This window comes from Lolium rigidum, chromosome 5 (assembly GCF_022539505.1).
Source record: "Lolium rigidum isolate FL_2022 chromosome 5, APGP_CSIRO_Lrig_0.1, whole genome shotgun sequence".
NCBI classification, from domain to species: Eukaryota; Viridiplantae; Streptophyta; class Magnoliopsida; order Poales; family Poaceae; genus Lolium; species Lolium rigidum.
Window position 1 is genome coordinate 97,681,432 of NC_061512.1, and position 16,356 is coordinate 97,697,787.

At 44.2% G+C, this 16,356-nt stretch overlaps 1 protein-coding gene across 1 annotated transcript; it reads left to right on the forward strand.

Annotated features, from left to right (window-relative positions):
• Positions 1-291: 291 nt before the first annotated feature.
• Positions 292-4,141, forward strand: LOC124658364 (probable protein phosphatase 2C 77). The gene is made up of 4 exons (XM_047196712.1): positions 292-387; positions 1,925-2,092; positions 3,225-3,398; positions 3,509-4,141. The coding sequence occupies exons 1-4, from the start codon at positions 334-336 to the stop codon at positions 3,854-3,856; spliced, it is 744 nt and encodes a 247-aa protein (XP_047052668.1). The 5' UTR covers positions 292-333; the 3' UTR covers positions 3,857-4,141.
• The last annotated feature ends 12,215 nt before the right edge of the window (positions 4,142-16,356 follow it).

The window sequence follows — 16,356 nt, forward strand, 5'->3', positions numbered from 1 at the left end:
TCCCCGAGGTCGGCCCTGCAGGCCATCGCCGCCGGGATTCCGCCGGCCAGGGCGATCAAGAAGGTGCGCCCTGTCATGGCCGTCGCGGTCACCGCGCTCCTCGACGATGCCAGTGACCAGCTCATGGCGGCGCAAGCGCCTCCGGTGCTCGTTCTTCCTGCGTTCAAGGCGACGGCGAAGAGGCCGTCGAGGCTGGTGATACCGCCGCCCGTGGCCCACGCCGGCGTCAACCCGTTCGGCGAGGCTGCTTGCCGGGAGACCGAGGTAGCGGCGGAGGTGGAGGCGCAGGGGGAGGGGTTCTGCGTTGCGAGCAGGAGAGGCGTAAGGCATGCGATGGAGGATGCCTATGGCGTGATCACCGACGGAATTGCTGGAGACTCCCAATTGGTAAAGACTGTACGATCACTTCATTTCATCATTTTAGCTTCACAAAAACTACCCCAGCCTGTAGAAAGAAAATCTCAAACTAGTACTACTACTTCAGTCAGCTTCGTTGATTTTAAATGGGGAACTTTAATGGTTATCAATAGGAGGGACTAGTTCTTGGAATGAAGCCTGAATCAAATGAGTAGAAGAGGAATATTTTATATTGAACTGGTAGAATTTACGGACAAAGAAATTGCTTACTGAACTCCCATCCCCAATACTGAACTATTGTGCCAGTGGCATTTCATTCTCAACAAAAAGCATGCTTTGAGAAATGTCATTACATAATAAGTATTTTGATGTTCGTTTCAAGTGGATTAGTTTTGGGAACAGTAATTGAAATACGAAACATCATCAAGAATATATATGCCTTATTGCTAAATCTCAACTGAAAATTCTAGGTAATGTAGAACCCAAATCCGTCTGCCAAGCATAAAAATAGAAAAAATAGATTTATAGAAATATGGTCTCAATTTTTTTTGCAAGCATGTAGTTGTTATTCACGATGTGGAAGTTCAGATTTAGGATTGTACAACTCTGTTGGACGAACCTGGATAATTTTAAGTCGACTGGAAACTATAGCGAATTCCTGCAGAGAATGTATTTCAGTTTCATCTTAGGAAGAAAATTTGGAGTGGCTACATTTGAAATGGATTCAATTGGCGCGCATGACCAACAACATACATAATGTAACCAAGTTTCCGCATCAACCCCAACAAAGATGACTATTACATGGTAGTTCAATAAGCTCTTGAGTGGTAATAACCTATTATGCAACTAGCCGCGATCAATGTTGCGACAATAAGCTCCATCGCAACAACTGAACCTCAGCAACCGGCACCCCTTACCGCCCACTAGTTGTCCTCTAGCGATGAAACATAGACCAGGATTGTAAGCAATTAATAGACAAGAAGATAATGTGTAAATGGATTGGTAGTGGAACAGACATGTACTGCCTCTGTTCAAATATAAGTGTCACAATGTATATTGTGTAGATAGATAGGTATGTAGAAAAAGCTACAACACTTATTTTGTAACAGAGGGGATATTTCTGTAAAAAAAAATTACCTGCGAAAAATGTCAAAATGAAACTATTTTCTACGAAATTCGTGAAACAAATTCAGATAGTAGCGAGACCTAAATCGAAACATTGCTGAATCAAGTTCTCTGAAAACATTTGTTTTTCGGAGAATATAGGCAATAAATTAAGGTTACACGATTATTACGTATGCAACACAAACTAGGACAGGATAAAACGAAAACGTTGAACGGAATGAGCAAAGAAAACAAACAAATAACCAACCCCGCCGGTCCATTGCTTAGCGAGAAAACTTCCAAGCTTAGACCATTATTTCCTTTCAGAAGATTATCTATACATTTTGGCAGTGCACATTCACAACAATTTCAGCTTTGTTCTGTTAATATATGTGTCCTAACCCCTAACCCAGCGTACGACCGAGCAACATTAGTTAACTGAGAATCTGTGAACTAATTGCAGGCGTTCTACGGTGTGTACGACGGGCATGGCGGCAGGGCCGCCGTTGACCTGATCGCCGACAAGCTGGGGAAGAACATCGTCGCCGCGCTGGCTGCGCAGCTGGAGCTGGATGTCATGGCGGCGATCAGAGCCGGGTATTTGGCCACGGACAGCGAGTTCCTCAGCCAGGTAGGCGCGCATGCACATCACAGCTAGATTTTCTTCGTAGCCACCAGCTGATACGTACGTGCGTCGACGTCTCGGTTAATTGGCATGCAGAAGCAAGAGCAACATGGGCAACTAGTGCTTTTCCGTTTGACCTGTTCTTGGCTAGCTGCACCTTTTGAACGCTTCAAACCTTTCCCTTTTGTTGTTGTTACGTGCGAGTTGGACGACGGCGATGGCTTAGCTTGAAAGCTGTGTGCGCGCCTTTATTTGACTCGTCTCGCTGATGCCTTAATTTGTCCTACATGATGCTGATGGGAGCTGCCGTGTCGCTTCTGCTGCATGTTGCTGCTAGTTGGTTAGCCCACATCGACCAGCTTGATCCCTGGGTCGAACCCTGGAGATGCGTGCACGCTAGGTTGTTGTTCAGGAGTGTAGAGATCGATTGTGTTTTAGCATCATAAATGTTTTTTATACTACCTCTGTTCATAAAAACATGTCATAAATTTGTATCTACACCTTCTTTAGTGAATAATTTAGACCGACATCTTTTTATGAACGGAGAGATACTAATCTTAAATTATGACTCATAAAAGAAAGTACTCTTTATGTCTAAATGAACATCCTTACGATATCTCAATCAAGATTAGACGGCTAACATCATCTACTATTTACAAACAGAAAATCTAAGACTAAGACCACTTAGGTGTAGACAAAGAGTCATGTGGTAAAACAAAAATGGTGTATACATGGTCCTCACTAGTAAGTGCATGCATGTTTTTTCTTGCTTTATGAACATATATTTGGAATGGAGGAAAAATGTATTCAAAAATTTCATATTTATATGCATGTTGAATTAGTTATGTTTGATGTGATTACAATCCACACATAAGGATCCTTTTATTATTAATTCAACCAGTATGATTGTTCAAGTTTTTCTCATGAAAACACTGAATCGAATCAAATTTCCTAGTTCATTTACTTAAGGGCTGCAATGGAACTATGGAAGAAGGGTCTTAGCATTTACATGTGGTTCCTTGGTCTTTGTACACGTTTGTGCAAAAATGTACCATCAACAGATGTATGACATCTTCCGCAAAAAAAAAAAAAAAAAAAAAAAAAAATCAGATGTATGACATGCACGCTTGCAATGCAGGGCACGCGAGGTGGTGCTTGCGCGGCAACGGCGCTGGTGAAGGACGGCGAGCTCTACGTTGCCAACGTGGGCGACTGCCGCGCCGTGCTCGGCACCCGCGACGGCATCGCCAACGCCTTGACGTCCGACCACACTCCCGGCCGGGAAGACGAGCGGCTCCGCATCGAGAGCTCCGTACGTGACCAGTATACACATAACATATAGTAGTATATGTAGATCGGAAAACCATTCGTTCTTGCAAAAATTCAGGAGTAACACTGACTATGTATGTTGTTTTCACACAGGGCGGGTACGTGAGCCGGGGCAGCGGCGGCGTGTGGCGGGTGCAGGACAGCCTCGCCGTGTCGCGGGCATTCGGCGACGCCGACATGAGGCCCTGGGTCACCTGCGAGCCGGAGGTGACACGCCTCCGCGTCACGCCGGACTGCGCCTTCCTCGTCCTCGCATCCGACGGCCTCTGGAGCAAGGTGTCCAACCACGAAGCCGTAGAAGCCGTCGCCAGGAGCAGCGGCGGTGGTAATGCCGGCGTGTCCATGGACTCCTGCAAGGAGCTCGTCGCCATGGCAAGGAGCAGAGGGAGCAGGGACGACATCACGGCCATGGTGGTGGATCTAAAGCGATTCCTTCGATAGAATCGCCTAGCAAATTAAAATCTTCATGTGAATTTTGAGGTGATCAACTAGGTACGTTGTAGGCCTGCCTTCCGAAGAGATTGCATAGGGCTCCTCGGAAAGTGCAGATAATTAGATCGATCGATGTGTAAAGAGTAAATTAGCATATGTGGGCTTGAGAGTGACACCAAACGTAAGCCCACCATGGGACGATGGAGGACCGTTGCTGAGGAGCTTGAGAGTTTTTATCCTCGTCGGTCTTCATGGAAAATCCATCTCGAAGATGAAGATATCTCTTAAAACAAAGGTCTTTGCATGGTATTTTAGTCGAGGTGTGATTCTTACTAAAGATAACCTTGTAAAACGCAACTGGTATGGTTGTACGAAATGTGTGTTTTGTCACGAAGATGAGACAATAAAACACATTTTCTTCAATTATCGGGTTGCTAGATCTATATGGTCAATCATTCAGATAGGATCTACCTTACATCCACCTCGTAGCATTGCAAACAACTATGGCAATTGGCTAAATGGGGTTGATCATAGATACAAAACTATTATCAAAGTGAGAGCGGTTGCGTTAGCATGATCGCTTTGGCTATGTAGAAATGACAACATTTTTAATGACAAAAATTCATCTATCATGCAGGTTATTTACCGGTGTACAATTTTGCTTCGTTCATGGTCGCCACTTCAGCGTTTGGAAGATCGAGACCGCTTTACGTAGGTGTCTACACGGTTGGAGAACACGGCCAGGGAGTTTATTTCCCAACATGGGTGGCTGCATAGTCGAAGGATTGAAGCCAATGAAACTATATAGTAGTTGGCTTTTTTGCATCGTTCTTTCTTTCTATCTCCTTTTATTTGATACTGGACTACTAAACGGCTGTGTGCATCCTAGTTATGCAGAGGCTGGGTGTAATGCTTAAAATATTTTAACTAATAAAGCGCCCCTTATAGAAAAAAATGGACAATGGACATCATCGGCAATGATGTTATCTTCTTCAACAACCCCTTATTTTCGAGTTTTTGCAAGCAAGCTTGTTAGACAGGTCTAGCGATGTTGGGGCTGCTGCGTGCCTAGATGAGGTGCCCCTGTGATTAAACTTGTGGCAATTGCCAATCTCCATCGTAGGAGATTGGTCTACTATTGTGAACAAAATTTAGTAGTCTTTGTTGATACGTAGTACTTTAGTTGATGACATGGTCACGAAAGCTATGGTGGAACCATGACTAGTTCGGCTTCGAACATTTCAGGCCTACGGTCTTGATTGCACTCTTCCTTCTGTTTTAAATTGCTTTTATGTCTGATTACCCATTTATATTGTACTATTTAATGTTTTCTCTTTATCTTGTAATATGAGTCATATATATATTTATAAGAGTAAAATGCACCGAATATCCTATGAGTTTGGACGATTCCTTGCAGCGGTAGTTCTATTTCTAAATAAGTTGTGCACAACTGGTCCTAAACAGGTTTGACCAATGGTTGACCGGTGTCACGTAGTCATTTTTAACACAAATCCTTTAGATTATTATCTGTTTTGAGAAGCTCTCCCATTAGTTCTCGCCCTCTCCATCCTTCTATGGCTGGGTGCCGCATCCCCTCATAGCTCTCTCCATCATAGATCATAGGTTATGACCCTCGAGAAGGTTCTCTCTCTCTCAAAAACAATATCTTCAAAAAGGACATTTCCATGCACAACCAATTAAGGCCAGACCTTGAGGTTTCACCCTGAAGATTGGGCTCTGAACTTATTTTGTGCTGACGCTCCCACTTGCCGATGCCGCTGATCCAAGTCACAAATCACCAAGACAATCTCTCATCTCCACCAGGACTCGAACCATCATTACTAGTCCACAGATCTTGGTATTCTCCACTACTGACATCACCATGGAACTAAAGGCATGTCCAACAATGGCAACAGACTGAAGAGCATCACATCGCTCTCTCTAAAACCAATAGGTTAGAAAAAACATGGTTACACGTGACCCAATCCCATCCGATTCGGCAATCTACATGCATGAGTCACCCAGTGGAGTTCATCGGTGGAGCCTTCCCGAACACGACTTTCATCCAGATCAATGAAGACATGTGTGAAGCAGATATAAAGTCTTAGAGCATCTCTAGCAGAGCCTGTAAAAGTGCAAACCGAAAAACTCGAGTTCAGTGTTCCGAAAACGTGTTTACGGGTCGCAAAACGGCTGGCGCAAAACAGATCATGTAAATTAGAACTGAAAAACGAAATATTCAAAAATCATCATCTTCTTCACAAGAACTGTCCGCGCCGCTTCCTAGATCTCCTCGCACAGGCCGGTGGCCGAACCCCAGCTGCAGCCGCGAGCTTGGGGATCAGGCGAGGATGGTCGCACACAGGGAAGAGCCGAGCGCAGGTCCGGGCGGCGCGGCCGGACACGGCCGTGATTGCTGCTGCGACTTGGCCATGCAGCTCCACGGCTCTAGATTGATGCTATCTCTAGAGTCATTGCTGCTGCTTGCCCGTGCATGCAGCTGCTAGCTGCTCCTGCTTGGCCGAGGCGCATTGGTGTTGCTTGCTTCTGCTTGGCCGCGGCGCATTGCTGCTGCTTGGCCGCACATGCAGCTTGCGCAACCTGCCATCATGCCGCGCCATAGCTTGCTGTGTACGCCCGTCGCACGTCTCATCTGCAGCCACGAGCTTGGTCGTCGTCCCATAATTTTAACAAAATAGCCAGAAATGGACGGATGGAGGTGATTGTACGGATGTCGGCGCTGGAGAAGTCCGTTCAGTTTTGGGTCTGTAAACCACCCTTTAGTCTGTATCAATAGGGGTCGAGTCTAAAAAATTTCGGGCCCTGAAAAAGTTTTTCGGACCGGACGGTGAGTTCAGTCGTTGTTCTGCGCCACTTTCGACCCGAACCCGTAAATCGGTCGAAAAAACGGTTTTGGCGTGGTTTACGGGCTCTACTAGATGCTCTTAGCTTGAGATGGACCTAGGACCGCCTCCTTTACTAAAACCGAGCCAGTAGCCACAACGCCACCCGTCGGCAACATGTAGGATCCACCGCTCCCAGGTGAAATAACAAGACAAGAAAAGCTGGTGCCTTTAACAAGGTAATGATGCCAAAAGACGCTGCTATCGTTCGCCAAGATTGAAGTCGAGGCGCGGTTTTCACCGGCTACCACGTCACAACCAAACTCGTCGGCAAGATTGAAAGGATCGTATACCGCACCTAGAGGGGGGGTGAATAGGTGCTAACCAATTTTTAGTTCTTTTTCAATTTAGGCTTGACACAAAAGTAAATTCTCTAGATATGCAACTATGTGAATTTACCTATACGACAAGGTTAACAACTAAGCAAGATATAGCTACGCAATATATAGGAGATAGAATAGGATAGAGGTAACCGAGAGTGGAGCACGCGGAGACACGGAGATGATTCCCGTAGTTCTCTTCCTTTGCAAGAAGGTACGTCTACGTTTCGAGGAGTGTGGTTGCTACGAAAGCCAAACCAACAGCCACGAAGCCTGCACTCAGGTCTCATGTGAGCAATGCCACGAAGACCTAGCCCACTTCCACCAAGGGATTTCCTCGAGGCGGAAACCGGGCCTTTACAAAGTTCTTGGGGCACACATCCACAACCAAATTGGAGGCTCCCAAATCTGTAACAACACAACAATCAACAACAACAACAACTAGGGATCCAAAGAGGAACACTAGCAAGGGGGTCCTCAAGCATATGAGGGGGAAATGAAAAACGCTTCGGTGAGGATGTAGATCGGGGTCTTCTCCTTCGATTCTTCAAAGCACAAGGGATTTGGGTGGTTGAGGGAGGAGATCCGGCTATTTTGGTGTTCTTGGTGGCTCAGCAATGGTGGAGGAAGATCTTAGGGTTTGAGCACCCTTCCAAGGTAGGGGAAGGGTCCTATTTATACCCCACCAACTTTTCTGCCCGTTGGAGGAGAATCGCCAGCAGTGCCGGCCTTGAGACGCCGGCAGTGCCGACCAACTTTCTTATTCAGTTGGTCGACAGGTAGGCCGGCAGTGCCGGGCAAGAATCGCCGGCAGTGCCGGGGTGCAGCCACCGGCAGTGCCGGCCCAGTACCGCCGGCAGTGCCGGCCAGGGAAAAAACTTCAGCTTCTTCTTCTTCTTTTCTTCCTTTTTGAGTGGGTCGAGATTTACCCGTGGTATCTTTTATATATTTGTAATCCACTTAGCACACAGTTAAATTGTCACCGGTGTTGTTAAGAAACACACAAAACCTCAGAGATCATGAAATGTTCTTTAAATCTCCCCCTTTTTGGTGTTTGATGACAATATCGGGATTTTGCAAAGTATAGAGCAAGAATAGAATTGTGTTAGACATAAGAGAGAAACTCCCCCTAGATGTGTGCATACAAGAATTTAGTGCTTGAATATAGATGCACACATTAGGTGTAGAGCAACTGTAACTTTCAAGGTAGAGAACACAATGCTTATACGACAAATATGACAGATAATGGATGGAAGATAATAAAAGTTGAGATGTGAAGATCATACCCTTCCATAATGAAATCCTCAACATTTCATGACAATAATCTCAATTTCATGAACAAGAGTCCCATAATCATATCATGTATCAATTTGAGATAAATCCATAGACAAGTTGAGATATATAAGATGATCATACCATTTCATGACAATAATCTCAACCATATTGAATATTGAAAACCATAGCAATAAGTCACTCACTAAATGGTCTTGCCCACCACACATAGAACAGAGTTTTAAACAACATAAAACACAAGATAATGTTCAACATAAGCATAGATGATAAACGGAGGACACAAGCTTTAACGGAATGATAAAAAAGCAAATGCTTGTGCCCTCAACCCTAGCAAATCTCGTGCAAGTCCTACTAGACCTTCTTCTCCCCCTTTGGCATCAAGACACCAAAAAGGAGAAAAGAAGCGATGCTACATCGTCCCATGGAAGCTCACTCATCCTCGAAGGATTCCTCCGACTCTTCATCGTCTTCAGACCCGGCAGGCTCATCTTCATCACTAGTGGGGCGCTAACGGCGCGAAGGACCGGGTAGCCCAAGCTGTTCAAATTCAGTCACATTGCCATGCTTAGAGAGCCACTCTTCTTCTGGAGTAATAATCTCCTCAGATCCACTCTCAACAGGAATATCCAACTTGCGCATAATAAGCTTTGTGTTCCTCCTCTCCATCTTCCTTTCCCTGTGAGCTTGATACTGGCGCCTGTTGATGTCAGACTTAAGACAAAACATCTTGGCCAACTTGGCCTCTATGCGAGAAACCCAGCCACTGTCAACAGGAGGAGCATACTCCATATCAGAGTCTTCTTCAGCAGAATCCTCAGCACTGGGAAGACGAGGAGGATCGGGATGAGTCTTGACCTTGAGATCCTTGGATTTGTGATGTAGAAGGATAACATCATCAGTGAGGGTGCCATATCCAGCATTGTCCCAGCGAGATGAAATGAAGCACATGAAGTATGGAGCAAACACAGGAGACTTGCGAGACATGATGCATGCCCAAAACTCATTCCACAGAAAATCCATCACATCAAGCTGAAGGCCAGAGTCACGGTGCTGGTGAGAGAGATACAACAGATTTCCAAGGTACCCATAGATCTGATCAACGCAGCCAACCTTGGAATTTAGGACCTCTCGGTAAATGCGGAGAAGGATGTCATACACCGGGCGAAGAAATTTTTGTGATCCATACACCACTTCTCCTTCAAGATAAAGATCAGCAAGGAGAGACTTCTCAATGGGCTTGGGAGTGTTGTGAGCCCTAAAATATACGTCTTCATTGGCAGGGAGCACTGGATAACCAAGACATGCTGCAAATTGGCCCCAAGTTCCATGTAACATGCGACCCTCTGTCATCCAAGTCATAGTCTTGGCATCATCATTATCAACATAGATTGTAGCAAAGAATTGCCCAATCAGATCAACACAGTAAGGATGACGAAACTTCATCAGCGGAATAAGACCAAATTGCTCACAAACCTCTCGAGCTTCTGCAAAGTATTGGGCGTGTTTATCCATGTGAGAAAAGTTGATATGATGCATAGGAGCAACACGATAGGTGGCATTAGCATAGAGATCATCATAAGTCTTCTCTTGATACTTAGTCCAGAACAGTGCAGAACAATTGTCGGCCTTGGGTGTGGTGTAGATGTTATCTGACGCAGCCGAGCATACTCGTGATCAGGCCATTTCCCAACGGGCATGCCTCGCAGCCTGCGGATGATGTTACCTCGAGGTTCAGCTGCAGCCATGCCCTTCTCCCGACGAGATGCTTTCTTGACAGGTAAGATTTCAGCTTCAAAGTCAGAAGGGACAACCCGTTTGCCCGAGCTTGATCGATGAGAACCACCTGCACCTGAGAAAGCAAGGGATAGAAGAAGCAGATGATAAGGTACACTAAAACAGAGAAAACATGACAAGCAGTGTGATACGTCCCCGACGTATCCATAATTTCTGTCGTTCCATGCTTGTTTTATGACAATACTTACATGTTTTGCTTGCACTTTATGATGATTTCATGCATTTTCCGGAACTAACCTATTAACAAGATGCCATAGTGCCAGTTTCCTGTTTCTCGTCTGTTTTTGGTTCCAGAAAGGCTGTTCGGGCAATATTCTCGGAATTGGACGAAATCAACGCCAAACCTCCTATTTTTCCCGGAAGGCTCCAGAAAACCGAAGGGGAGTCGGAGGAAAGCCAGGGGGCCACCACACATGTGGGCCGCGCGGGCCACACCTTGGCCGCGCCGGCCTACTGTGGGGCCACCCTGTCGCCCCTCCCGCGCCGCCTCTTCGCCTATAAAACCCTTTCGACCTAAAAACGCGATACCTCTTGACGAAACTCCAGAAAGACTCCAGGGGCGCCGCCACCGTTGCGAAACTCCAATTCGGGGGACAGAACTCTCTGTTCCGGCACCCTGCCGGGACGGGGAAGTGCCCCCGGAAGCCATCTCCATCAACGCCATCGCCTCCATCATGCTCCGTGAGTAGTTCCCCCATGGACTACGGGTTCTAGCTGTAGCTAGTTGGTATTCTCTCCCCCATGTACTTCAATACAATGATCTCATGAGCTGCCTTACATGATTGAGATTCATCTGATGTAATCGGTGTTGTGTTTGTCGGGATCCGATGGATTGTTACGTTATGATTGTCTATCTACAAAGTTTATGAAGTTATTGTTGCTGCAATCTTGTTGTGTTTAATGCTTGTCACTAGGGCCCGAGTGGCATGATCTTAGATTTAAGCTCTATAATTATTGCTTAGATTGTATCTACAAGTTGTATGCACATGTCACTGTCCGGAACCAAAGGCCCCGAAGTGACAAGAATCGGGACAACCGGAGGGGATGGCGGTGATGTGAGGGACACATGTTTTCACGGAGTGTTAATGCTTTGCTCCGGTGCTCTATTAAAAGGAGTGCCTTAATTTCCAGTAGATTCCCTAGAGGCCCGACTACCACCGGCTGGTAGGACAAAAGATGTTGTACAAGTTTCTCATTGCGAGCACGTATGACTATATATGGGAAACATGCCTACATGATTAATGATCTTGATATTCTGTCTTAATGCTATTTCAATCCTATCAATTGCCCGACCGTAATTTGTTCACCCAACACTTGTTATTGGAGAGTTGCCACTAGTGTAGATAGCTGGGAACCCCGGTCCATCTTTCATCATCATATACTCGTTCTACATGTCATTGGAAGTAGTATCAACTATTTTCCGGTGCCATTGCTCTCATATTACTATTACTGCTGCCGTGTTACTCGTTACTATCGCTCTCATATCATTGCTACTTTCACATCACCCCTGTTACTAGTGCTTTTCCAGGTGCAGCTGAATTGACAACTCAGTTGTTAAGGCTTATAAGTATTCTTTACCTCCCCTTGTGTCGAATCAATAAATTGGGTTTTACTACCCGCGAAGACTGCCGCGATCCCCTATACTTGTGGGTCATCACAGTGCATGGTGAATGAAATGTTCAAGATACAATAGAAGAGGCTGACGAAGATCTGGCATCAGCGAGGCTGGCAGTGCCGGGGTGGTATGGGCGGCAGTGCCGGCCCAACCGGCAGTGCCGTGCTATGGGGGCGCCAGTGCCGGCCCAACGGCAGTGCCGCTGAGGGGTGGCCGGCAGTGCCGGTCAACAGGAAAAACGACCAGATCTACCGCAGACTCAGCCATTGTTTCTCAATTTTTCAACACACAATGTACTTCATCATCTACCTCTTATGGCAAAACCTAGGGAGTGATTCATCCAACTTCTTTCTTCTAGGAAGGTCAACCCATCCTAGAGAGGGAGAGGAAGCTCACCAGAGGAGGAAGCCATGGAGGAGGGTGCCATGCCCGGATCCAGCCGACCAGAGGAGGAGGGAGGGCCCGAGATAGCGGCCGAAGGACAGGGGCGGCGGCGGCGACGGCTGAGTCGGGTGGGAGGAGAGGAACGCAGGGGGGAGAATGAGCCAGTTGCCCTAACTCCCCCTCCGGGCCCTCCACTTGACCCCACGCCCACAGCGGCAGTGCCGCCCAGCCGAGGCCGGCAGTACTGGGGTGGAACCACCGGCAGTGCCGGGGTGAAGGCACCGGCAGTGCCGCCAAAGCAGCCCAAGGCCCAAAAACCCTCGAAATTTTTCATAGTTTTAGTGTATAAAGATTGGAATTGTTTCTTTAGGAAAGGTGGGGCTTAGGATAGAAAGATCACACTATTGATGGTACAATATCACTCATATTTGCAAAACATTGTAAATAAAGACCAACCATGAGTGATTTCCTATAAGAACAAGAGATAGTCAAATAAAATCCATGAAAGATCCAAATAACTTCAACTCTTCACAAAGAAGAGTGTGGTGGCCTAGGCCACCATATATGAGTGTTATGGCATGGCACCGCGAAGATATATCTTGGGCCCAAACCACAACTCATCATTGAAGCTCACATATCAACACATGATATAAAGAGAATGATTTCTTAATGTTGGCATTATGGGGGAGGGATAGCTCAATAGTTTAAACCGCACTCCCCCTATTTCCATGCCCACATCTAAACCAAATAAAGTTTTGAGATAAAGGTGTGTTTGCAAGATAGTCAAGCTATACTCCTTGAATCAATGATATTTAGCTCATTCCTCAAATAGCAAAACCTTGCTTCATCAAGAGGCTTCGTGAATATATCGGCAAGTTGATCTTTGGTAGGAACATAAATAAGCTCAATATCACCACGGGCAACATGATCTTTGGTAGGAACATAAATAAGCTCAATATCCATGCTACTTTGATAAATCTTATGATAATGCTATGTTTGTGCCTGATGTCGAAATGCATGGTACTAAAGAATTTTGTTTGGCAAATGTCTATGATAAAGCTCTAGATGATGGTCCTATGTTACTTGATAATATTAATTGTACTACTAATGAAAATGGGATTGGAGAGTTCTTGACTTATTCTATGAGTCCCATATCTATTGAGATTGATCAACTACCTTGTTATATTATTAATAAAAGTAAGTTTGAAAGTTTTAATTCCACTATTCTTGAACTTGATAAAAATTATGTGTTTGGAAACCATGAAAAGTATGCTGCATGTGATAGTTATATTGTTGAGTTTATTCATGAAGCTACTGAAAATTATTATGAGAGAGGAAAATATGGTAGTAGAAATTTGCATGGTACTAAAACACCTCTCTATATGCTTAAAATTTTGAAGCTACACTTGTTTTATCTTCTTATGCTTGTCACTTTGTTCTTCATGAATTTATTTGTGTACAAGATTCCTATGCATAGGAAGCATGTTAGGCTTAAACTTGTTTTGGATTTGCCTCTTGATGCTCTCTTTTGCTTCAAATACTATTTCTTGGGAGTGCATCATTAAAACTGCTGAGCCCATCTTAATGGCTATAAAGAAAGAACTTCTTGGGAGATAACCCATGTGTTATTTTGCTACAGTACTTTGTTTTATATTTGTGTCTTGGAAGTTGTTTACTACTGTAGCAACCTCTCCTTATCTTAGTTTTGTGTTTTGTTGTGCCAAGTGAATCCTCTAATCGAAGGTTGATACTAGATTTGGATTTCTGCGCAGAAACAGATTTCTATCTGTCACGAATCTGGGCTGTTTTCTCTGTAGGTAACTCAGAAAATTATACCAATTTACGTGCGTGTTCCTCAGATATGTACGCAACTTTCATTAGTTTTGAGTTTTCTGATTTGAGCAACGGAAGTATTTATTTAAAATTCGTCTTTACTGGCTGTTCTGTTTTGGCAGATTTTGTCTCTGTTTTTTGCATTGTCTCTTGTGGACTTTAAGCGAGGTTTTCTAGACGTAGAGGGCTGTAGCTAATGTTTTATTGAGTTCTTGCAATGTGCCACTACAGAACCAAGGTGGATTCAAATTTTTTGAGTACTAACCCCTCTAATGAAGTTTATGAGAAGTTTGGTGTGAAGGAAGTTTTCAAGGGTCAAGAGAGGAGGATGATATATGATCAAGAAGAGTGAAAAGTCTAAGCTTGGGGATGCCCCCGTGGTTCATCCCTTTATATTTCAAGAAGACTCAAGCGTCTAAGCTTGGGGATGCCCAAGGCATCCCCTTCTTCATCAACTTATCAGGTTTCTTCTATTGAAACTATATTTTTATTCGGTCACATCATATGTGCTTTACTTGGAGCGTCCGTGTGCTTTTATTTTTGTTTATGTTTGAATAAATTCGGATCCTAGCAATCCTTGTTTGGGAGAGAGACACGCTCCGCTTTTTCATATGAACACTCGTGTTCTTCGTTTTACTTTTAATGTTCAATGATAAAAGTTGGAAGCTATTGCACTTATTTATATTTGGTTGGAAACAGAAAATGCCTCATCATGTCTTGGATAATTTGACACTTGGCAATTGTTTTGAGCTCTCAAGTAGATCATGATTAAGTTTTTTCATGTAGTCTAAGCCTATTAGTGGAGAACTACTGTAGAGCTTGTTGAAATTGGTTTGCATGATTGGTCTCTCTTAAGGTCTAGATATTTTCAGGTAAAAGTGTTTGAGCAACAAGGAAGACAGTGTAGAGTATTATAATGCTTGCAATATGTTCTTATGTAAGTTTTGTTGTACCGGTTCATACTTGTGTTTGCTTCAAATAACCTTGCTAGCCCAAAGCCTTGTACTGAGAGGAAATGCTTCTCGTGCATCCAAAACCTTGAGCCAAAACCTATGCCATTTGTGTCCACCATATCTACCTACTATGTGGTATTTCCTGCCATTCCAAGTAAATACTTCATGTGCTACCTTTAAACCTTCAAAATGCTTCTCAATTTGTGTTGATGTTTTATAGCTCATGAGGAAGTATGTGGTGTTTTATCTTTCAACCTTGTCATTTACTCTTGACGAGACTCTCACCAATGGACTAGTGGCTTCATCCGCTTATCCAATAATTTTGCAAAAAGAGCTGGCAATGGGGTTCCCAGCCCCAATTAATTAACTTGCATTAATAATTCTCTTCACGTGTTTTGCTCTGATTCATCAGTAAGCAACTTAATTTTGCAAATAAACACCCCTTCATGGTATGTGAATGTTGGAAGGCACCCAAGGATTCGGTTAGCCATGGCTTGTGTAAGCAAAAGGTTGGGAGGAGTGTCATCCATAAATAATAAAACTAAAATACATGTGTAAACAAAAGAGAAGAGGGATGATCTACCTTGTCTGGTAGAGATAACGTCCTTCATGGGAGCCGCTCTTGAAAGTCCGGTTGATGAGGTAGTTAGAGTGCCCACTATCATTCGTTGACAACAACAAACACCTCTCAAAACTTTACTTTTATACTCTCTATATGATTTCAAAACTTAAAAAGCTCTAGCACATGATTTAATCCCTGCTTCCCTATGCGAAGGGCCTTTCTTTTACTTTATGTTGAGTTAGTTTACCTACTTCCTTCCATCTTAGAAGCAAACACTTGTGTTAACTGTGCATTGATTCTTACATACTTGCATATTTGCATTCATCATATTACTTTATGTTGACAATTATCCATGAGATATGCATGTTGAAAGTTGAAAGCAATCGCTGAAACTTATATCTTCCTTTGTGTTGCTTCGATGCCTTTACTTTGAACTTATTGCTTTATGAGTTAACTCTTATGCAAGACTTTTGATACTTGTCTTGAAGGTATTATTCATGAAAAGTTTTGCTATATGTTATCTACTTGTTAGCAACTATAGATCATTGCCTTGAGTCACTTCATTCATTTCATATGCTTTGTAATAGTATGATCAAGGTTATGTAAGTAGCATGTCACTACGAAATTATTCTTTTTATCGTTTACCTGCTCGGGACGAGCAGGAACTAAGCTTGGGGATGCTGATACGTCCCCGACGTATCCATAATTCCTGTCGTTCCATGCTTGTTTTATGACAATACTTACATGTTTTGCTTGCACTTTATGATGATTTCATGCATTTTCCGGAACTAACCTATTAACAAGATGCCACAGTGCCTGACATAGGAATCCCAAATGGGCCTGCCAAAGATA

Excerpts from the sequence above, each read along its gene's own strand:
- LOC124658364 (XM_047196712.1), top strand. The coding sequence starts at position 334 with ATGGAGGATGCCTATGGCGTGATCACCGACGGAATTGCTGGAGACTCC. Across the intron at positions 2,093-3,224 it reads ACAGCGAGTTCCTCAGCCAG|GGCACGCGAGGTGGTGCTTG; the intron begins GTAGGCGCGCAT and ends CTTGCAATGCAG. Across the intron at positions 3,399-3,508 it reads GGCTCCGCATCGAGAGCTCC|GGCGGGTACGTGAGCCGGGG; the intron begins GTACGTGACCAG and ends GTTTTCACACAG.